The sequence below is a fragment of the Grampus griseus genome, assembly GCF_964374135.1.
Source record: "Grampus griseus genome assembly, chromosome: 3".
NCBI lineage: Eukaryota > Metazoa > Chordata > Mammalia > Artiodactyla > Delphinidae > Grampus > Grampus griseus.
In genome coordinates, this window is record NC_139019.1 from 168,181,064 (window position 1) to 168,204,576 (window position 23,513).

General features: G+C 57.9%; 1 protein-coding gene across 2 annotated transcripts in view; it reads left to right on the forward strand.

Moving 5' to 3' along the window:
- Positions 1 to 23,513, forward strand: part of RFX2 (regulatory factor X2) — a 99,471-nt gene that overhangs the window by 73,515 nt on the left and 2,443 nt on the right. Inside the window, exons 6-17 of one of the 2 annotated variants that reach the window (XM_082651214.1) lie at positions 812 to 886; positions 7,427 to 7,608; positions 9,772 to 9,891; positions 12,407 to 12,522; positions 13,392 to 13,510; positions 13,824 to 13,936; positions 14,259 to 14,413; positions 15,601 to 15,698; positions 16,619 to 16,768; positions 17,445 to 17,653; positions 22,033 to 22,186; positions 23,186 to 23,228. In XM_082651214.1, coding sequence (XP_082507340.1) covers positions 812 to 886; positions 7,427 to 7,608; positions 9,772 to 9,891; positions 12,407 to 12,522; positions 13,392 to 13,510; positions 13,824 to 13,936; positions 14,259 to 14,413; positions 15,601 to 15,698; positions 16,619 to 16,768; positions 17,445 to 17,653; positions 22,033 to 22,186; positions 23,186 to 23,228 — 1,534 coding nt within the window. The remainder of the gene's footprint in view (positions 1 to 811; positions 887 to 7,426; positions 7,609 to 9,771; positions 9,892 to 12,406; positions 12,523 to 13,391; positions 13,511 to 13,823; positions 13,937 to 14,258; positions 14,414 to 15,600; positions 15,699 to 16,618; positions 16,769 to 17,444; positions 17,654 to 22,032; positions 22,187 to 23,185; positions 23,229 to 23,513) is intronic. The other variant, XM_082651215.1, reaches the window with a different exon arrangement.

Here is a 23,513-nt window from a genome sequence, read left to right on the forward strand (position 1 = left end):
GTCTTTGCCTCCCCTGGATGTTTAAGGGTCACTGCCTCCAGCAGAGCTTATGTTTGCATTTTTCATGTACAAGTCGGGCTCAGATGTGGTGGTTGCCACACTCGGCCGGGTGTCTCTTCCTTTGCATAGACCTGCCATGGCCCCTCAGCCCTCGCTTCCGCGAGGTCTGAGGACCCATCTCGGAGGCCCTCCCCCAGGAGGACCCCTCTGTGAGCTGTCTCATCTCCGTGGCCCCAGGGTCCTGCGCCTCCCAATGGCAGGGCTGGGGTCGTGGCCTACTGGTATTTTTCCAAAGCCCTCCAGCTGGGAGACCCTGGCTTTGCAACAGGGCAGGCTGGCCGGGAAGCCAGTGCCATCACCTGTCCCCGGGTCTGTGGTCCTCTGATTCTCCCAGTGCAGACGATGGATTTGGGGAGCAGCAGGCAGTTATCGTGCTGGCTTTGCTTACACTTGAACTTACGCAGTGACTAAGCATTCCCGTTGTGCATGTGCACATGCAGACGTGTTAAAACTCAGCTGCCAGTGTAGACAGTAGGACCCCATCTGCTGCTGGTGTCTGACGGGCTCCTGGGCTCCTCCGCACGTGATGAAGCAACGCTCCTGCTGAGGCTTCAGCCCCCGACCTAACCCATTGCCCCCGCCCACCCCCCACGCCCCGCCTGCGTCCAGCCTGCTCTCTATCTCGTAGGCGCTCGGATCTTTATTTGGATATTAATACAAACCAATCTTGGCTAATGCTAACCATCTGATTTCGTTTTTGTTTTTTTTTTTCCATTTTGTTTTGTTTTGTTTCTGCGCACATTTTCTTTAGCTTGAAATGGCGATTGAAAACCTCCAAAAAAGCGAAGGGATCACATCACACAAAAGCGGTTTACTCAACAGTCATGTAAGTGTGTGTCAACCTGCTGGTCTGCCCTGCTCTGCTTGTCACCTTCATAGGCATTTTAAAAACAAACAGGGAGTTCCCCGGTGGCCCAACGGTTAGGATTCCAGGCTTTCACTGCCATGACCCTGGTTCAGTCCCTGGTTCAGGGAATGGAGATCCCGCAAGCCGCGCGGTACGGCCGAAAAAAAAAAAAGCAGTGAGTTGACACCTTTAAAGTGCCGAAAAGGTGCAGAGGGGGGAACCCATCTAGACTTCTACACTCAGCAAAAACGTCCTTCCACAGCGAAGGGAAATTAAGGCAGGCTCTTCCTTTGTGAAAGTGGGGTGACAGCGCCTCCCTCCTTGGGGGGAACAGGGATTAAACTGCTTAGTGTATGTAACGTCCTCCCCACCATGCCTGGCAGAGGGTAAGCGTTGTAAATAAATTCGTACTCAGACAAGCCACAACCAAAACATGACGCCGGATTGGGGGTGCCATAAGCGTTCTTAGCTAATTCTCCTGTGATCAGCTTTTTGAAAATAAAAAAAGATTGGTAATTTGACAAAAGGGCAAAGCAACTAATTCCTATTGATTTTAGCTGCATAAGACCTTTCTCTGCTGGGGACACCACGTGATCGTAGGCCCCAAGGCCAGGAGGGCGCAAAGGTCTTTGCCTCTGGGTGGCTTTGAGTGGCAGGACGGGGCTGGCAGAGATGACAGTGCAGGGACTCGGCTTCTGGGGACCGTTGAGGAGGGAAAGCTCCTGTTGCCACCCCCCCACTCCTCCCTTTTCCCCTTACTTCTCCAAACGCCCTCAATGCGGCTTTAACTTGACTGGAACTTCGTTCGGCAGTTTGGAGGTAGGACAGGCCGCACTTCTGGCAGCTTTTCTCAAGCACTCGGGTTGGGATTGGCTTCCTTTTGAGAATTAAAACATCAAAGAAAAGAATTCCCCTTTAGTTGGACCCGATCCCAGCTGTGACCCCAGCAAGACTTTCATACTGGCCGACATTCAAAGTGAGTGATTCGGGGTGCGGGGCCAGAAAGCCCGCTAGGGAAAGATCCAGGAGGTTCTGGGTTTGTCGGGGGGCACAGGCGTGGCCAGCACCTCCAGCCCATTGGCGGAGCCTCAGAGCGCTGGTCACTGGAGGAAGAGCAGCCTCATCCCGGCTGTCTCGAAGGAAAAACAAAAGTCCATCAGGCCCCAGGCTAGGTGGGTCATGGCCACCCTGTTGTCCATCACTGCCGGATGATGTCACCTGGTGGGAAGGTCTGGAGAAGGGAAGCTGCAGCCTTAGAGCGGAGCGTGTAGGAAGTCTGCAAGACAGCATTCTCTGCTCGGGGACCAGAGGTCTTCAGATCTCGAGCAGACGTGGCCACGGCACAGCCTGCGAGGCCAGGCGCTAGGGCAGCCCCAGAGAGCCATGAGGAAGGCAGGATGGGTGCGGACCCCAGGCCGGCGGCGTATCCGCGGGAAGTTTAAAATGTCTGTGTGAAACGCATGAGCCTCAGTCTCTGGCTGCAGGGATGCCTCTGGCTTTCTAACGCTTTTCCTCCGGAAGGCGGGCTTGCCTTGGCTGCTCCTCCAAAACCAGTTTCCATTCCTGAGTTTAGTTTCTGAGCAGGAAGATCCTCCCTGTGTCCGTTTTCCTTCTGGCGATTTGTTAAGTCGTTTTCTCCCATTGGGAGCCGTAAGAAGTAGGATCTGAGGCTTGGCGACTCAAAGAGGATAGAAAGAAGATCTCGGTAAGGAGTCGACCCCACGCGCTGCGGTCAGCCGGCCAGGAGCTTGTCTGGGCAGGGAGGGCGGGGAGAGAGCTAGGGTGTCTCCTGGCGACAGACGGCCTTGTGTCCTGCAGAGCCCTTCGTGGTCCTAGTTGGCCGCGCTCACCTGAGACAGTTGTCCCTGGGCACCATCGGCTGCAGTCCCCGCGCCCGGGCAGGAGAGCCTGGTGCTGGGTGGCGAGATGCCCAGAGCCCAGGAAGGCTGGGCTGTGCCTTTCAGACCCAACCCGACATCAGGGTCACCCCAGCTCCCCAGGCTGCCCTCGGGACTCGGACCAGGGTGTCTGAGGGTTGAAGGGACCTTCCAGCCTTGGTGTGGGAGCCCCTGAGGGAAGAGATGGGCCCCGAGCCATCTTTAAAACAGGGGAACGCATGATTTGGTGGCAGGAAACGAGGGATGACTGTTTTGGAGGAAGGAGGCAGAGAAAGTTGAGCTGGGAATGGAGATGCCGTCCCTCACCAGGGTGTCACTGTGGCGTGTGGGTGCAGCCACGCCAGCCAGGCCTGCCCGTCTGCTGTCCCGGGTCTATCGGGAGAGGCCCCCAGCCCCTGCTGACTCAGGGACCCCCATCATGGGTCCCTGCAGAGGTGGCCGCTGCTTACTGCACATAAACTACTATTTCCAGCCCCTGGGAGAAGGACCTGCTTTAGGTGGATCGTATTCAGATTGTATGACCTTTTTTTTTTTAAAATCAAGAAACATAAATGGTCAGAGATGATTTAGCCTTCAGGTGGTGGTGTAGTGACAGAGCCGTGCCCTGCAGTCTGGGCTGGCGATGGGCTGTGGCAGCTTCATGGGCTGGGTGCTCTGCCTAGGAGTTGCTCCAGATTATGGCGGCGAAGGCCTCCGGCAGTGGTCGCGCTTGGACTGCTGTTTTTTGGAGTTTCCCTGGCCCCCTCACCACCTCGACGACCCCGCCTGGTCTCCTGGAGGGAAAGGCTCTTTCCCAGTGGGCGTCGAGGCTGGGCCTCTCCCGTCAGCTCCACCCTTGAGCCTCCAAGGGCGCCTGCCCGCCTGGAGGCGCAGCTGCGCACGTGTGTTGTGGGCCGAGCCCTGACCGCCCCCCGCCCCCACCCCACAGCAGACCCTGCACCTCCCGCCACCTTCCTGGCTCATCCAGGGCAGCGCCGTCCTGCTGGAGGCTCATCCTTGTGCCCCCTCCTCCGCCCACAGCCCGCATCCGATGCCCCTTGGCCTTCAGAACCATCCGGAATCAGACCACTTCTCCCCCCCCCCACCCACCATGGCCACAGCCTCCTACCGTCACACCCGGTCAGTCTGCCGCGGGCGAGGCGGGGCTGTGTGGTGGGGAGATGGGCCTCCCGTTCACCTAGTGTCACTGACGTGCGATGCTCAGCTGGTCGGGATGACACCAGGTAGCGCGTCAGGAGTGCGGTGCGCAGACCGCGCCGGCGCTCGCTCAGCCTACAGGGGAGGCTCTGCCTTCACGGAGCCCGTAGACCGCCCTCCAGCGCCGTCAGCCTCCCTTCCCGGTCACCTCTCGTCGCCGGAGAGGGTGGAAGTGAACCCATTATTGCTTCGGAGGCTGCTGGTGGCATCTGTTCGCTCTGTGCTTACCTCTACTCAGGAGGGAGTTAACCACACATCCTTGGTGTCGGTGTCCACGTAGTCACCCGCAAGGAAGTCTGCTTTCCGTGTAATTCTTGGGATTTGGCCCAGGTGGTCAGGAGCAGAAGCCATCATCTTATTTCCCAAACCTTCCTTCTCACGTTGGGCCAGTCATGTCAGGTGCCGGGCGGGGTCTTGGCCTCCATCTCTCAGAACCTGGTCCGGGGCCCCTCCCAGGCCTCCACCTCGCGGCCTGAGGAGCCTCCTGAGGACCCCCCCGGGCTCTCAGACCCTGAGACATTTGGGCCCCTGGTCCCGGCTTCTCCCTCCCACAGAGGACTCCCCTAGAAGCGGCCTATGCTCCCCAGCCAGGGTGGCAGAGACAGGAAGAGCCTCCTGCTTGCACATCCAGAGGCTGTCGGCCCTCCTCATGCTGGGGTCCCCTCCGCTCTGCGGGACCCCTCCTCCTCTCCATCAGCGTTTCTTGAGGCATCTTCACGGGGTGCAAACGTGGGCACACCCGGTTCTGTCTCTGCTTCCTGGAGCTCCCGTTTCAGCTCCCGTTTCAGCAGGGAGACAAGCGATGGAAAATGAATGCTTGTGTCGGCGAGCAGTGCTCTGGAAAACCTTGGGGCTCAGGGGCCAGCAAATACCAGCCCTTCCTCACCTGGATCCTGGATCCTGAGCCAATTGCAACTAGACAGCGGGGCGACAGACAGAACCCAGTTCCCCCCTGTGGCTGGTGAGGCTGCTGTGGGAAGGCTTGTAGCTGGTGGGACAGGAGGGGTCAGAACAAGGGGCGCCAAGGAGATGGCCCCTAAGGGTGGGAGCCGTGGACCAGAGCAAAGCCTTGGAGAGAGAAGGGGGGGGTGCTCTGCCACCTTTGTGTAGAAAAAGCACATTTAAGGAAAGTTTGAAAATTATATATCTAGGTGACTTGATGGAAAGTAGAAACCAAAGGGGGAACTGAAGAACCCTTTCCTGTTTCCCTCAGCCTCTGGCTGCTGCCTCCTCCTCCCCGCATCCCCGTGGTAACTGCCCCCCCTTCACCCACTGGTGGGGGTGGGATCCCCCTGCGGGGTCACGGGCGCAGCCAGCACATGACATCCCACAGCACACAGACAGATGAGTGGACAGCTGTTCCTGTGCACCCAGGGCTGCAGGAGGCAGGCTTCGTGGTGACGGGAGGGCCGGCGACCCCTGGTTCAAACCTGCTACTCGGATCGGCAGCTGGGCTGGTCCCTCAGTGAGGAGGTGGTGTGGCAGATACCTCATCTGCAGGGCGCCTGGGGAGGGCCCGCTGCAGGCTCTCCCCGGGGCAGCACCTGACCCCAGGCCTCGATGCTACGCCTCACACACCCCTCCTCGGCCCCACCCGCACAGACCCGCTCTGGGCTCCTGGTGTCACATTAACACATCTGGTCCCGACCTCCACCCTGAATGCCAGCCCAGCACCCCTCCCCCACCTCCCCAAAGCAGAACCCATTACCCCAGCCCTTCTGGAGGCCAGAGGGCTGTCTTTCCGTTAGAGCAGGGGGCACCGGTCCACGACCTGTTAAGAATGGGGCGCACGGCAGGAAGTGAGCGGCAGGGGAGCGAGTGAAGCTACACCTGCTGCTGCCCAGCGCTCCCCACCATCCCGCCTGAACCCTCCCCCCTCCCCCCCACGATCTACGGAAGAATTGTCTTCCGAAATCGGCCCCTGGTGCCAAAAAGGTTGGGGAGCGCGGTGTTATAGGACCCTCTGCTCTGTCAGTCCCCCAGGGCCCCTTCACCTGGACCTTTGACCTTTTCCCCACCTTCATCCTGCACATCCAGCCCAGGCCCACCCTCTGCCTCTGAAACTCTCCTTATTCTAGCATCCCTGCCACCAGCTGACCCCACCACCCGCCTCTCACTCGGGTCCACGTTAGAGCCGGGAGTCCCCAGGGAGGAAACGAAGGCACGTCAGTTCACTTTAAAATGGCAGGAGGGGGCCTCCCTGGCGGTCCAGGGGTTAAGACTCCGCGCTGCCGCTGCTAAGACTCCGCGCTGCCGCTGCAGGAGACACGGGTTTGATCCCTGGTCGGGGAAGTTCTGTATGCTGCGAGGCGTGGCCCCAAACGTACAAACAAACAAAAACATTGTAAAGCAACTATACTCCACTAAAAATGAGTTTAAACTGAGACAAAGTGGCAGAGGCAGTGTGTGGGGCTTAGAGGAAGTAAAATGGGCCCTGAGGTGGTGATTGTTGAAGCAGGAGTTCAGGAGTCTGTTCTCTCTACCTCTTTGCATGTTAAAACCATTCCCAAACGTGTCTAAAAGGGCGATGCGAGCAGACTTCGCAGCCTGAGGGCTTATAAGTCTGGGCGGGGCCACGACCTGGCTTGCAGGGCCGAGCACCAGAGGAGGCTGGGGGTAGGGGGGGTGGGGCGGCGATCTCCCAGGGAGAAGGACAGAGGGTGTGGGAGCACAGAGGACAGGGGCCCCGGCAGCAGGGAGCCCCATCCCGATCCTGATGCGGGATCCTGCCTCTGGCCTCGTTCCCGGGCTCACTCTTCCAAATCCAGACCTCCCTCCGTTGGGGAACCGTCTCGAAGCCAGGATCAAACCGCAGCCTTTGGGGCGCTCTGCAGTGGGTGCAAAGTGGGCGAGGGGGTTCAGCCTCCCTTGGTGTGGGAACTGAGCTCTCTGTGTGGACAGTTCTGAGTCAGTGCTGACCTCTGGGGGCCTCGACTTCGGCCTTGGATCCTCTTCCCTGCCGTTGGCCTGAGCACAAAACCTGGCACACGAGCCTTTCAGTCTTCTATTCAGTTTCCCGTTTGTTTTCTTCTCGGTCCTGAGTACAGGGACTGCGGTGGTATTACCTTAACGCGGGGCGCCATGCGGACGGGCCGTGGGGTTTTTCTTCATCTTCCTTTCCCGGGTGCTCAGATCAGCTCCATCCCCGTAGGTTTAGGAAGCATTTGGTGTGCGAGGCCTGTGGGGGTTTCAGTCTCCATCACGGGCAGGTTTTTGTAAATTAAGTCAAGGAACCTGAAAGCTTGGCTAGAAATCGAAGGAATAAACAAGCAAGTGAAAAGAAGCTATTAAGTAATGAACGTGCCCCAAATTGAACCTGAATCGGTGACAGTAGAGGTGAGTTTCCCCGTCGTGTCGGAGGACAGAAGGCGTGTGATGCTGTCGGTGCGTCCACGTCAGCATCCGGCCTGTCTTGTCCATCCAGCTCCAGTGGCTCTTGGATAATTACGAAACCGCAGAAGGCGTGAGTCTCCCCAGAAGTTCGCTCTACAACCACTACCTTCGCCACTGCCAGGAACACAAGCTGGACCCCGTGAACGCGGCCTCCTTTGGGAAGCTGATCCGCTCCGTGTTCATGGGCTTGAGGACGCGGCGGCTGGGTACCAGGTGGGTCGGTGAGGGTGTCTGGCAGCCCTTGCACCCGCCCCCCACCCTCCTCTTCCCTTATACAGACATCGAGCTTCGGGAGAACGTGAGGCTCCCCCCTCCTGGCACGTCCTGACGTCCGCGGCTCCGGGTGCACCTGGAGTTGCCCTGAATTGGTGGTAGCCTGGGCCCGGCCTGGCCACCCGTGGGCCGTGATCGCTTCTCTCCTGGTGATGGGACACGGGCTTCACCTCCGCTCTCTCCCTTCGCTTCACCTCGGCTCTCTCCCTTCGTTTGACATTTTCCATAGCAGGCTTTTTATTTTATTTATTTATTTATTGTTTAACATCTTTATTGGAGTATAATTGCTTTACAATGGTGTGTTAGTTTCTGCTTTATAACAAAGTGAATCAGCTGTACATATATCCCCATATCTCCTCCCTCTTGCATCTCCCTCCCTCCCACCCTCCCTATCCCACCCCTCTAGATGGTCACAAAGCACCCAGCTGATCTCCCTGTGCTATGCGGCTGCTTCCCACTAGCTATCTATTTTACATTTGGTAGTGTGTATATGTCCATGCCACTCTCTCACTTCGTCCCAGCTTATCCTTCCCCCTCCCTGTGTCCTCAAGTCCATTCTCTACGTCTGCGTCTTTATTCCTGTCCTGCCCCTAGGTTCTTCATGACCTTTGTTTTTGGATTCCATATATATGTGTTAGCATACGGTATTTGTTTTTCTGTTTCTGACTTACTTCACTCTGTATGACAGCCTCTAGGTCCATCCACCTCACTACAGATAGTTCAGTTTCGTTTCTTTTTATGGCTGAGTGATGTTCCATTGTATATATGTGCCACATCTTCTTTATCCATTCGTCTGTCGATGGACACTTAGGTTGCTTCCGTGTCCTGGCCATAGCAGGCTTTTTAAATAGCAGCCTCTGGACTGTCTAGTCGAGTTGGATTTACCATGTCTTGATGCTTTTTGCTGTGCCTGGACCGATCCACTCTGGGCTGCTCTTGGCAGACAGCGGCCGGGGACCCTCACGGGCGGGAATCTTTCTCCCTCCACCCCCGACCCCGGCAGTAGCGTTTGGCTCCTCCCACTAGGAAAAGACGGCCTCGCTCTGTTCAAAGCGGGGGGCTTGGCCCACACGTGAGATCATCTTGCATGGCTTTGACCTGTGGCCGGCCGGGTTCGCCACGTGCCCTGGGTGAAGGCGCACACACGTGGGTCTCGGTGTTCACTCACCCCCTCCCAGAAGCGGGTGTCTTAAAGGACAGGGCCAGGAGAGTTCTCTGCCACCTTGGGATCCCTGACGGAGGACATCCTTACAAAACATGGGCAGCCAGAGGGGGGCAGGGAGAAGGAGTCCATGACCTCTGGGGACACGGCCACCGCTGCCCTGGGGCCTTTCCAGATGGCTCCTGGGGCCTCCACCTTCAGAGGGTCCCAGATGCTGGCCTCAGAATTGGGGCCCATCCTCCCCGCTTTCTCCCTCCGAGCACCAGTTCAACTCGCACCTCACCTGGGAAGGACCCAGGCTCCCCGGCTTGTCCATGTTGCCAGCTCAGGGAAAATGGCAGCCCGTGAGCTGGGGGTGTTTGCAAGGCCGCGTGTCTGTCCTTCCCTCCAGAGGAGCCCCTTCTGACCTATTTCCTTAAAGAAATTATTTAAAACCCTTTGAGCATCATTTCTCCCATAATAAAATAAGGTAGTGTTTCCCAAACTGTACCATTTGTAAAACGTGTTATTAGATGATTGGAAGGGGAGAGAGTTAATAATAGTAATTATTATTATTATTATTTATTATAATAATAAGTGTTATTATTTATTATAAGTATTCTTTATTATAATAATAAGTATTATTATTGTTTATTATAATAACAAGTATGATTATTGCTATTATTAGACCATGCTGGGTTAAACAAAGTTGAACTGGCTTTTTTACTGCAGGACTTCTCAGAGCCTTTATCATACTAAAAAACAAGAGGGGAATCTCCCAGAGGGGGAAGTCGTTACAGAATTTCCTGAACCTCTCTGACCACGGGACAGCCCATGAAAGTTTCCCACACGGTCCAGGGAACACTGGCCCCGAGAGCCCAGGGAGAAGGGCGGGGAAAGAGCCCTGTCTTGTGGTTTAGGACATCTGCAAAGAGAGCTGACCCCAGATGTTTGGTTCCTAGGGGCAACTCCAAGTATCATTACTACGGGATCCGTCTGAAGCCAGACTCGCCCCTGAACCGGCTGCAGGAGGACACGCAGTACATGGCCATGCGGCAGCAGCCTGTGCATCAGAAGCCCAGGTGGGTGAGCTGCCCGGCCGGCCCAAGGATCAGCCAGCCCACTGAGAGGTTTCACTAGCAGGAACGGAGGGAGAGGGGTTTCTCGACCATTGACCACAACCTGGAAATGGATGAAACATGGATGGAGTGGAGAAAACCAGTTCACATTCGCCCCCATCTCGGCGTCCTGGGAGAGCCCTGCCTTTCACTTGCACCTGGCGTGGAGTGAGGCCAGCAGGACGCGGGCAGTTTCAGGGTCACAACAGAAGTGAGTGGAAGGTGCAGAGATTTCCCACGTGCCCCCCCACACCCCGGCCTCCAGTGTTGTGCCTCTGTTACAGTTGATGAACCCACATAGACCCGTTCTTGTCACCCGAAGTCCATAGCCGACATTAGGGTTCACTCTCTGTGTCGTACACTCTGTAGCTTTGGTTTTTGTTTGTTTGTTTGTTTGTTTGCGGTACGCGAGCCTCTCACTGTTGTGGCCTCTCCCGTTGCAGAGCACAGGCTCTGGACGCGCAGGCTCAGCGGCCATGGCTCACGGGCCCAGCCGCTCCGCGGCACGTGGGATCTTCCCGGACCGGGGCACGAACCCGTGTCCCCTGCATCGGCAGGTGGTCTCTCAACGACTGCGCCACCAGGGAAGCCCCACTCTGTAGCTTTGGACAAAGGTGCAATGACCTGTATCCACTATTAGAGGATGGTACAGAGTAGTTTCACTGCCCTAAAAACGCTCCCTGTTCCTCCTGTTGGTCCCTCCTCCCCGCCAACCTCCGGCGAGCGCCGATGTTTTTTTACTGGCTCCGTAGTTTTTGCCTTTTCCTGAATGCCATAGAGTTAGAATCACAGATCTTTGATTTTTCCTCTCTGTCTTCAAAGAAAGAGAGAGAACACTGAACATAACCCCAGAAGCCAGGAGAAAGAAGCTTATACACTTAAGTTGCTGCTTCCTCCTGACCTTTGGATCTGATGGCTGGAAAGGCCTGGTCATTTTCTGGAATGTTCTCTGCCTCACAGACCTACTCATCTTTTAAGGCAGGGGTCAGCACACTCTTTCTGTAAAGGGCCAGAGAGCACATATCTTCAGCTTCGCAGGCAGACACTATCTGTGGAGACCCTTCAGCTCTGCCCGTGTAGCGTGAAAGCCTCCACAAAGCAACGGGTGTGGCCATGTGGCCGTCAAACTTTATTTCAAAACGGGGGGCAGAAATGGTGCTCTGCAGCCCTAGTTGGAGACGCCCCGTTCAGGGCCCCACTCGAATACCAGCTCCCTGGCCCCTTCCACTCACCCCTCTGCCCGCCTCTGTCCCCGGCCCCTCTCCGGGGTCCATTCTCCTCCAGGGCAGGGATGCACCCCACTCTCTTCCACGTGGCACCTTCGTGCCTCAGCTGAGCTGCGTGGCTGACACCCCATTTTAGCTGCTCTAAGGGGTCCCAGTGACTCCCAACCACATGGCCGATCACGGGAGTTGGAGGTCGCAGGAGAGAGCCTGGAACCTTCTCCGGGACCAGGAGTCCATCCTGTACCTGATCGTCCACAGACAAGGACTCTGTAGCTTCCGTTGTGGGGTTCGGGCCACAGGCTTGTGCCATGGACACTTAGAGCCACCCACCCCCACAAAGTCAGGTGGTCCACATACCTCTGAGCGGCGTCCTCCCTCCTCCCAGTGAGCCTGGCCCTACATCCCACAAGTAAAGGCACCCCCAGCTCAGGCTGGGTCCCTCGCACCCATCCCACCTGGCATGCGCATCCCTCAGGGCTCAAGCAAGTCATCCCAGGAAGCCCTTCTCCGTCACGTTTCTCAGTTTGCTGCCTGGACAGGCTGTCCACTGCTTTCTAGCTCAAGGCAAAATAAAAGTCTCAGAATGTGCTTTGAGATCACATAATAGTAAGACGTTTGGGACTCTATGTAAAGAAGTTCACTTGTCTTCTAAGAGAGAAGTGTTAGAATATATACATGTAATAGCAACCCGGGTGTCCATCAGCAGATGAGTGGATAAACAAATGTGGTCCATCCGTACAGTGGAGTGGTATTGCGCCTTCAAAAGGAAGGAGATTCAGACACTCACTGCAACGTGGATGAACCCAGAGGACGCGATGCTCAGTGAAATACGCCAGACACAAAAGGACAGATACTGTCTGATCCCACTTATGTGAGGTCCCTAGAGGAGTCACATGCATAGAGACAGGAAGTAGATGGTGGGGGCCAGGGGCTGGGGGAGGGGAAGGGGGGGTCCGTGTTTCATGGGGACAGAGTTTCAGTTTGGGAAGATGAGAAAGTTCTGGAGATGATCGTGGGGATGGTTGCCCGACAGTGTGAATGTATTTAATGCCACTGCACTCAAAATATACTGGGGGACTCAGTGCACTCAAAAATACCATTTTAATGGTAAATTTTGTGTTTTCTATTTGACCACAAGTTTTAGAAAATTACACACACACCCCAAACCAAATCCTGCTCCGTCCTCCACTCCTTGGGCCCCTTCTGGGCAGTGCTGTTAAGGCCTCACGGTGGCACACGTGTTCCCTGCCCAGGTACCGGCCAGCCCAGAAGACGGACAGCCTTGGGGAGAGCGGCTCGCACGGCAGCCTGCACAGCACACCTGAGCAGGCCATGGCTGCCCAAAGCCAGCACCACCAGCAGTACATCGGTGAGCCCCCACCCCGGCGCAGGGCCTGCTGGCAAGGCTCTGGGACCACTCGGCACCGCTGGGGCTGGGTTTCGGCACCAGCAGCATCTACAGGGATGCTTTAGACAGTTTTCTTGTATATCACCTTTTCAATTACATAGAAAGTTCTAGATAAACCCTCTTTGTGGAATCCCTGAGACTTTAGAATAATCAGCATGTTCCTCCCAAATTAATGGATATTAATCCAAAAATAATGGATTAAAGTGACCATCATAAAAATAAGTAAATAAGGGGAATTCCCTGGTGGTCCAGTGGTTAGGACTCCACACTTCCACAGCAAGGAGGCACAGGTTTGATCCCTGATCGGGGAACTAAGGTCCCACAAGCCGCGTGGCTCGGCCCAAAAATTAAAATATAAAATGTACTAAACTGAAAGAAAATAAGTAAAATGAAATGCCCATCGGAAAGAGGACTGGATGTACTTTCAGCTGAGCCGGGCCCCTCCCTGGGAGAGTCCCTCCCCAGCTGGCACCGTCCCTGCCCCGGAGTGACGGGATACGCTAAAGACGTGGGTGGCCTCCGTGTACTTTAGTGTATCTTTGAGCCCCGACTGAACCCTCCCCTGTTGGGTCTTCTGGAGACGCTGTCACCCACCTGGGCGCCCCCAATGCTGGGGGGATGGAGTGCACGATGTGTGCCAGGCCCAGGCCCTGTGCTTTGTGCGTCACCGGGAGCTGACGATGTTGTCCCCTCCCTGCACCTGAGAAAACCAAAGCTTAAGGGTTGTGTGGTGTGAGAGGAGCCAGGGCTGGCATGGGGTCACCAACACGTACGGCCGGTGTCCCCAGCCCTGCTGACCTGCCCCCTCGTTCCCCCCCGCCCCGCCACAGATGTGTCCCACGTCTTTCCGGAGTTCCCGGCGCCCGACCTGGGCAGTGTCCTGCTGCAGGAGAATGTCACGCTGCACGACATCAAGGCCCTTCAGCTGGCCTACCGGCGGCACTGCGAGGTGACTGCCCCCCGAACCCCGAGCCCGGGCCCTGGGGGCTCCGGTGGGCACCTCGGTCAGCTGCGCGAGGCCAGCGCCAGAGCATCACTGGGTGTCCCCGCCGGTGACAAGGAGCAGACAGGACTGGCCCCCCCTCCCTCTGGCCGGGGGTGGATGGAATCTTCCTTCGTTCACTCCCATCCCCTCTCGTGGTCTGTCTGGGTTTGGAAAGGCCCCGCTGCAGCCCGTATCCGGCCGCTTGCTTGGCACAGCCTGATGGCAGTCACGTGGTGTGAGTGCAGCGGAGTGTTTATCCAGCCGTGTTTATTCCTAGGCCACGTTAGATGTCGTGATGAACCTCCAGTTCCACTACGTTGAGAAGCTGTGGCTTTCCTTCTGGAATTCTAAAGCCTCCTCCGGCGACGGCCCTGCCTCTCTACCTACCAGGTACTGCCCGTCAGCCCCCAGACAGGCCTCAGTTTCACGGGGCCTGGGTTTGCCCTGCAGACCGTCTCCTGCTGACACCCACAAATGCACCAGCTTTTCAAGAATCAGCGCTCAGACCCCCTCACGCACGTGTGATCTTTCCTCTGACTTGGTGTGCGACTCGTATGGCATTTCCCTTTGTTCGGCGAGGATCTCAGGGGTGACCCCGGGGCAGGGAGCTTGCCTGCCCCAGGTGGTCCTGCAGCCTCACTCGGCTTATCCCGCGAGAGCAGGCCCCGGGCTGACGGCTCACCTGTGTCCCCCGTGACCCCGTCCCCCGCAGCGACGAGGAGCCGGAGGGCGCCGTCCTCCCCAAGGACAAGCTGGTATCTTTGTGCAAGTGCGACCCCGTGCTCAGGTGGATGAGGACCTGCGACCACATCCTGTACCAGGCGCTAGTGGAGATCCTCATCCCAGACGTGCTGCGGCCCGTGCCCAGTAAGCGCCCCTCCCCACACCCCTGCCCGCGACCTCCCCAGAGGAGACTCCCAGAGTGGAGGCCAGCCGAGGTCGCGGGACAGCCTCGGGGGGCGGGGGCTGAGTCGGGTTCTAACCCGCTTCCCCAGCTGATCTGACGCTGAGCTCGGCTTCCTCCCAGCACTGTGAGTCTGCAGCATGAAGGGGTGGATTCTTCAGACCTTCTCCAGATTCCAGCGGCCTTGACTGAGGAAGGGAGAGAAAAGGAGATGGTGGCCCTTGATGGCTACACCCGTCTGGGGCTGATGCGGGCCGTGGGGACCCTCCCAGGGCCTCTGCCCCCACCCGCCCTTGTGGCCTCCGGAGGTGGTGACAACACCCGCCAGCAGGGGGCCCCCTACCTAGGGGCTGTCCCTCGGGCCCCCAGGACGCGAGTCCCGACCTCGTGAGGGCGAGGAGGCCGGGCGCTGAGCCTCGCTCTTCCCGAACGAACGGCTGCCTGTTAACATCCGTGCCTGTTAGCGCTGGGGAGCCTCCATCTTTTTGATGACCTGGTCTGCTGCTTTTTTTTGCCAGAAAATGGGAAACGGCAAAACCGTTGCAGTTCTCCTTTGGCCTTGCCAGCCTGGAGACTGTTCAGTGTAGTGTGCTCTTAGAGTCTCTGTGTATTAAGGTTTGAGGTTGGGTATATTTCCTTTTATAACACTAGGGGTGGTTTTCTTTTTTCAAAAAAATGTACTTCTTATTGCAAGCCATCTCAAAATAAATTTGGAAGTTGGTAGAATATGTTTACATGCACGTGTGTGTGTCAGGGTCTCCCCCCTCCACTCAGCCCAATGACATCGGGGTGGGTCCGTCTCCGGGGGGCGATCCTGGGCACTGTGGCCCCATCCCCTCTATGCCAGGAGCCGCCCCAGTGTGACAACCATGATGTCCCCAAACATGGCCCAGTGTCCCCTGGGGTCAGGATCACCCCAGGTGGGAACTGCCAGCATAGACAGGTAGACGAGCAGAGACCAACGGCGCTGGCCCCCGTTCCTACTCAGCACCTCCGTCACTAAGCGCCCTAAATTCTCACTATCTCTTCTCCTCTGTGTTGCTTGTTCTCGGTGGGTGGTCATTTCCACGGCATGTGTGCACCTCTTACACGTGAGCTGATTCTGACGGGCAAGACTGCCTTTCTCACCGTTAATACTCGTGTCCCCCAGGTACCCTGACACAGGCCATCCGCAATTTTGCCAAGAGCTTGGAAGGCTGGTTGACGAACGCCATGAGCGACTTCCCACAGCAGGTCATCCAGACCAAGGTAACAGTCGGGGTTGGGGTCTGGGCCTCCAGACCACGCTGCGGGGTGGGGGGGGAGGGCAGAGGCTCCAGCCTGGGGCCCCCTCGGGCCCCGCTGTGCTGTGAAGGGAGGGGGCTCCTGTCCCTCTGCCCCCAGGGAACTGGAGGACCGCTGGGCCCCAGAGAAAGGGGGCTGCTGCTGTGTGTCCTGAGGGTCAGTGGTCCTTCCAGGAAGGCCCAGGGCTGCTGCTGGTGGAGGACAGGTGCTGGCTGGGAGCGCCCGACAGAAGATGTCTTTGCTGTGATACTTTTGGGTGGATTCAGAGCAGATCGAGTGTTGCTCTGCTCGTCATAGGAGGGGGATTTAACCTCTTTGTGGTCACCCTTACTGCTAGCGTCTCGGCCACAGATCAGAATGTAAAACATGGCCATCAGGCCTACCTGTGGAAAAGAGGCGATCCCATTCCCTTCCCGAGAGCATTCTCACGGCCTCAGACAGGCGGGGCCAGATCTGGGCATCCCGCCTGCCTGCTCCCCACAAGCTGGAATTGACTGGTTAGACCGGTGAGTGTAAAACGTCGGGACGCTTAGGAACCGGCTGGGTCGCTGTTCAAAAGCACAGATTTCCAGGCCACACCTCGCAACGTCCGATCCAGTGGTGCCTGGGAATCGGTATTTTTACCGTCCCTCCCAGAGAGCCAGAGGGATCCTAGCAGCCAGGGCCTGGCCACGCTGTGCTGTGCCGTGGCGTCCGCCGTAGATGCCACTCCACGCGTTGGTGACGCCCGTGTCCCTCACTGATTCTCAACTTCGGAGTCTCTGAGACTGTCCGGAGGGCGGGTCCCTCTCCCCTGCCAGAACAGCTCTCCCCTGGTCCCTCCGCCGCCACGCCCCTGAGAAGAGAGGCAGACGGGCTTACCCTCACACCTTCCCGGGCCCCAGGTCGGCGTGGTCGGCGCCTTCGCACAGACCCTGCGGCGCTACACGTCGCTCAACCACCTGGCGCAGGCGGCCCGGGCAGTGCTGCAGAACACGGCGCAGATCAGCCAGATGCTGAGCGACCTCAACCGCGTGGACTTCGCCAACGTGCAGGTGACTCTCCCGAGCGCCTCCCCGCGGCCTGGGACCGGGGCGCGCGGACCCGGCTTCCACCCGCTAGAAGAATGCGCAGACCCACCAAACTCAGCCTACCGCAAAGCCGGCCCCGCACCCGGGCCCGGCCCAGGCTCCTGTTGCGTGAGAAGGGTCGGGGTTGAGGCACCCACAGTCCTCAGGGACCCCCAGGCTCCGCTGCGTGATCGTCCCCCTGGCCTCCAGGCTCTGGGACGACGCCTTGGCCCATTTTCATTAAAAATTTGCCTTCCCACTGCCACGTTCACGGCTCTCTCCTCTGGGCTTAGGAGAGCGCAGCCGCCGTCAGGGGAGTCCCGCTGCTGTGTTTACGTCTAGTGTAGGCCCTGAGTTTATCCACCGAATAAACAGAAACACGCACACAGAGGACTGGCCGCTTAGAAATAACGCAACGCGAAGACGTGGTACAGCCTGGGCCTAGGATGCAGGGAGCCTGGATTTAGGCCCTTGGAAGCCGGGCAGGTTCCCTCTGGATGGCCATCCGTCTCTGCCCCATGAAGCGGGTGCCGAGTTCGCAGTTGGAAAAGGTCGAGAGCAGCAGGTGTCTGTGCTTGTGTGTGTCCGGCCTAGGGCCGCGCCCGGGAGATGTCGCTGTCGCTCCGTCCTGACCCGGCCCTCGCCTGCCCGCGCCCTACAGGAGCAGGCCTCGTGGGTGTGCCAGTGCGAGGAGGGCGTGGTGCAGCGTCTGGAGCAGGACTTCAAGCTGACCCTGCAGCAGCAGAGCTCCCTGGACCAGTGGGCCAGCTGGCTGGACAACGTAGTCACCCAGGTCCTGAAGCAGCACGCGGGCAGCCCCAGCTTCCCGAAGGCTGCGCGGCAGTTCCTGCTGAAATGGTCCTTCTACAGGTAGGTGTGCCCTTGATCTCCCAGAGAGCTCCAGGCCTGGGAGGGAGGCCAAGGCCCAGAGACGCAGACCAGCCTGTGGGCCTCACTCCTGGGGGCTCCCGGGGCAGGCCCAGAGCCCCCTGGGGCCTAAAACTGGGTTACAAAGGCTTCTGCAGACAGAAACCGTCATCTCGGGCCCACCTGCTGGAGAGACACGGCAGCTCAAGCACGAGCCTTTGTTTCTGCCCCTAGAGCATCCCCACGGAGTGAGGTAAAGGAAGAATCCAGAGAGAACAGGAGCGCAGGTAGCAGCAGGTGGGAGATGAGAACCAGGTGGGGAATCGTGGTGCGAGGGGCCAGCTAGGACAGCAGCAGGGTGAAAACAGGACGCGACGTGAGCCTTTATCCCCTCACTGTCAAGTACAAGCAGGGGGCAGGGACGGGCGTCGGCTCCCCACAGGGTGGTCCTGGGCGAGGGTTAGGTGGACGTGTTTTAAAACGATGTATGTAACTGTATTATAGTGAGTTAGGGGTGTGTGTGTGTGTGAATGTAAGGAGATTTATTTCAGGGGACGGGCAGGCATGATCGCGGGGCCAGCACGTCCAAAGTCTGTAGCAGGGACTGATGGGCTGGACGCTCAAGTGGGGGGAGCAGATGCCGCCGTCCGCAGGTGGGGACCCCTTCCTCCTCAGGGAAACCTCGGTTTTGCTCCCAAGGCCCCTCTGCTGACTAGGTGAGGCCCACCCCCAGTGTGGAGGCTGAGCTTCTCCACCTCAACTTGAGGGATGGTGGACGGGAACCATGGCGACGCCTAGACTAATGTTTGACTGAATCACTGCCCATCACTGACACAGAAAACTAACGGTCACAGAAAGTAAACGTGAGAGAGAAAAACATATGGAGAAAGAAAAAAGAATGTGAGAAAGAGAACCCATGAAAGAAAATGAAGAGAGAAGGAAAAAGACATGAAAGGATCAATCCCGGCTGTTTACTAGCCAGCTGATAGGAATTTTTTTTTTTTAAGAGAGAGAAAACGGAGGGAAAGAAAATAATAACTAACGGCCCAAGTTTCCGAGAGCTGCTGGGTTCCCCGCCCAGTGGATGAGCTTCCCAGCCTCACTGTGACGTTCAGACACCTAGGATAAGAAAGGATCGTAAAGGCTTCCAGGGAGAAAACAGCGGGTCCCGCCGCAGGCCAGGAACCAGAGCAGCATCAGACTTGCGTGCAGCCACGCGGGGCCCAGGAGGCCGGGGAGCGGTGTAGTCAGGATCGCGCGGGAAGGCTGTCCCCACGCTGCACCTCTCACCTGGGCGAGCGGGAGCGGGGATCCCTGCCTGGCCAGGAAGCCTGGGCTGCGCTCACCCAGAGAAGCCCTTCGGCGGAGTTCCAGTCCCACTCAGCGGTAAACACGTGGAAATGGAGCGTTCTGTTCAACGGAGGCGATCAGCTGTTCTCTGCCTGCAGGCCGTGCAGCACAGCCCGCCAGCCGGCTGCGGCCCAGGGCTCCGGTTGCCGTCCACCTGGCTGTGCAGATAAATGCTATCGGCGTGAGGCCAGGCCCGCTCATTTACAGATCCTCAGCAGCGTTGAGCAGTGACGAGCAGAAGGCTATTGACTGTCTGGCTCTTATCGGAGCGTTTCCCGACCCCTCAGCCGGCTGCTGGCCTGGTCACTCCCTGTTCCCATCACCGTCCTCGTGCTCTGCCCTGGCCTGCTGGCCTCAGGGCCTCTGCACTGCCCTCCCCTGCCTGGAGCATCGTTCCCCAGGGAGCCCTGTGGCCCGGTCATCCTCAGAGAAGCCTGCAGACCTCCCGAGTGAAATAGCGTCCCCCTTCTCGTCCTCTGTCCCCTGCGCCTGGATTTTCTTCCATTGCCCGTCACCCCGTTCTCTGTTTGCTTGTCCGTCGCCTGTCTCCTCGACAACCACCCGTGTCTCCTCGAGAGCTGGGACGTCGCCCTTGTTCACCGCTGCTTCTCAGCGTCCGAATGTTGGGTGATGAATGAACAAGAAAGGGATTGTAAGCCTGACTGACCACGTTGCTCAGCTGTGGACTTAAACCCCATCACCACCGAGGGAACAGGATTTAGTCCAAAAGTGCGATAAAGCAACACTGGGGTGATGGGGGAGGAATGGAGTCGGAGTCGGTGGCTGCAGAGAAAGCCGGTGGGGACTCAGCCCCTCCCCCCATGGCCGGAAGTCGTGACCTGAGGAATCAGGACTGGCAGGGTGACCCCGTGACTTACACCGCAGAGATGCGAACCCAGCTGAGGCTTGCGAGTGGCTGCGGCCTCCGTGAGAGGGGGCTGCTTTTCTCTGTAACGACGGAGGCCCCACCTGACTCCAGCTTGTTGAGTTTAAGGGACTTGCCTCTGTAGCGTCCACCAGCAAATGGACAGCGGTGGGCAGGGGCCGGGTAAGCTGACGGCCACTGATGTTCCCACCGCAGAAAGTTGCGAGCCCGTTTGGAGAACCCAAAACATACCAAGGTGACCATGGAGACGGTTCAGAAAAGCCTCTCGATCCAAAGCTTCAAACCAGCCACTGAGGCTGGGGGGGTGCCGGGTACCAGCGCCCGACCCAGGGGGTCCTTCAGGGGAGGGTGCCGGGTACGCCTCTGGGTGGGCACAGAGTGGGCGGGTGGCTCGAAGCCTTCAGGCCTGGGGTCTCCCGTTAGAGCGGCAGCAGCACAGACCATATCTTAACACTTTGAAATGCAAGCAGCTTCGTTCCAGGCCTGTGTTATCGGCAGCAGCATGAAAACCAAGCACCGCTTCCAGGCATGGGGAAGGGAGGGTGGGAGGGGGTGAGGGGTGAGGGGGGGCCCCTTCCCAGGGACCCGTGGTCCGTGTTCACTCGCTTACCTTTAGGGGGTCAGCCATACGGAGCCAAAGGAGCTTCTGAGCAGAAAACACATCCCGAACCCCGAGCCTGTTCCCTGTGCCCACTTAGGCGGCCTTCGTCTTCATTCTTTGTGAACGTTCTTCAGGTGACCTTTGCTTCCTAAAGTGCTCATCTGGACACAGGCAGGCACCACCCGGGTCCCCTCCTTGGCTGCCCTTCCAGGGCATCTCGAAACCACAGCCGGCTGGAGCCAGCTCTCCTTTTCCACCGCTGAACCAAAGTGCCGTCAGAGCGTGTCTGCACACTGGCCCGGAGAAGATGGATGCAAGAAGAATCAAGTAAACGGATTTGTTGTTGGCTGTCTTTGCCGACTTGCCCGCATGCCCCATTGCTAACACACAAGCAGGCAGCAGTTTCAACCTGTTAAAAGATAAACTGAGGCTCGTTAAATTTTCAGAAGATTCTTTGAGGGACCTCCCTGGTGGCACAGCGGTTAAGAATCCACCTGCCAATGCAGGGGACACGGGTTCAAGCCCTGCTCCGGGGAGATCCCACGTGCTGCGGAGCAGCTAAGCCCGTGCGCCACAACTACTGAGCCCGCTCTCCAGAGCCTGCGAGCCACAACTACTGAGCCCGCGCGCCTAGAGCCCGTGCTCCGCAGCAAGAGACGCCACCTCAGTGAGAAGCCTGAGCACCGTCTGCAACGAAGACCCAACGCAGCCAAAAATAAATAAATAAAAACGTTCTTTGAGCAAACATCGCTTTGAAGGCCAAAGTCGTTACAGGCTGCCCGGACAGAAGCAGGGGGAGAGGTGTTTACACAGAAGGAAGTGATTCGATGTCTGCAGCTTGGGTGCTCTGACAGATCTCGCCGGGCCCTGGGTGCTTGGACTCCAGGGTGGCAGGGCCACCCCGGAGCGATGCCCCGGGGTTCCTCTCCTGTCTTGTCCCTTCCTGTTTCTTTTCTCGGTACCACAGCGATTAGACGTCACTGAGAGTAGGTGAGTTCTGAGCTGGAGTGTCCAGGTGTTTGGGGCCACGTGGCAGTGCACGCATAGGCCAGGGATTTTGGTCGGGGACCACGTTTAATAACTCCTTTAGATCGGCGCTCGCTTTCTCTGGAAAGAATCAGATAGTAGATCTTTTTGAGGGATAAAGTCTTCCAGGCACACAGCACATCAACGACAGGCACAGCCAATAAAACTTTATTAATGGATGCTGCAGTGTGAATTTCAGGTACATTCCATGTGTCGTGAAATACAATTCTTTTGACTTTTTTTGCCAACCATTCAAAACTGTAAAAACCATTCCTGGCTGGCAGGCTGGATCTGGTCTGGCTTGGGCTGCGGTTTGCCAACCCCTGCTTTGGATGAAAGAGGCAAAGGTGCCCTGAACTTGAATCTCGTTTTTAGGCGCCTAAAACTGCTGGCTAAGGATGGGAAGGATGGGAAAGGCCGCGGGGTGGTCTGGGAGGCTGGCAGGCCCCTCGCAGGCCAGCTCGGGGCTGGAGGGGAGCCTGGCGTCCCGGAGGTGCCAGCCCGTGTCTGCCGCCTCAGCTCCATGGTGATCCGCGACCTCACGCTGCGCAGCGCCGCCAGCTTTGGCTCCTTCCACCTCATCCGGCTGCTCTACGACGAGTACATGTTCTACCTGGTGGAGCACCGCGTCGCCGAGGCCACTGGGGAGACGCCCATTGCCGTGATGGGAGAGGTGAGCGCCCCCGGGATGAGAGGGCCGGCCTCGGGGCCCGAGAGAACACACTCGTGGGGGCGGGCGGCGGGTGGGAAAATGCTCACCTGCCCCAGCAGGACGGACCCTGGCTCCTCTGTCCCCTACTCACGTGGCCCGGGCAGGATTTCCACCTCATTGAGGTAAAATGCACAGAAAGTAAAATTTACCTTTTTAACCATCTCAGAGGAAACAATTCAGTGGCATTTAGTACATTCACAGCGTTGTGAAACCACCACCTATCTTGTTCCAGAACATTCCATCACCCCAAAAGAAAACCCCACCCCCTTGGCCGTAAACCCCCCAGCCCCTGGCAGCCGTGAACCCACTCCCTGTGTCTGTGGATCGGCCTGTCCTGGACGTTTCCCATCCATGGAATCACACCCTGTGTGTCCTTCTGTGTCTGGCTTCTCGCACTGAGCATCGTGTTCTCGAGGTCCGTCCACGTGGTAGCGAGTGTCGGGGCTTCTGTCCTTCTTCTGGCCAAACACTGTTTGACTGCACGGATATGCACCACCTTGCTGATCCATCGCCTGTTGATAGATGGGCTGTGTCCACCTTTTGGCTGGTGTGAATCGTGCTGCTGTGAGCATTCATGTACACATTTTGTTTGAACACCTGTTTCCATTCTTTGGGGTACAGACCGAGGAGCAGAATTGCTGGGTCATGACAGGGTTGTTTCAAGGAAGGAATGAGGCGACACTTGTAGAGCTTTTAGTACGTGGTAAGCCCGTGATAAACAGCGGCTTTTCCTTCACTGACCACTCAGAGGCCACAGCCCTCCAGCGACTCCCAGGCAGGGCCCTGGAAAGTGTTAGAGGGGCCACACCCAGCCACCCAGCAGCCTCAGGGCCGCTTCTCACGGCAGAAGCCCTCTCACTTACAAAGCGAAAGCCCGATTCCTCTGTGGACGAGGACATTGCTAACCTTCCCCGGCACCTGCTCTGCAGATGGCCCTCACTCTGGGCTTCTCTCTTTCAGTTCAACGATCTTGCCTCCCTGTCGCTGACACTGCTCGACAAAGGTGGGTGTGTCTGGGCTTTCCCTCCTGTCCTGGGCCTGGTGGTGAGCAGGGCGGCCCCTGGGGCGGGGACACTGGGCAGCAGCCCACTGGGGGCTCAGAGCAGAGGCCCTGCCCCTCCTATTGGATTACATTTACTCCTCTCCCTGGTTCCCTGCACCCCAGGCCCCTCAGCACAGGGCCACGGACAGGACTGGTGCCGGTGCTGGGGCTGGCGGGGTGAGGGCCTCCTGCGGCCACGTCCAGAGGGGGAGCAGGGCAGGCGGGCCAGAGAGCGCCCCCCGCCAG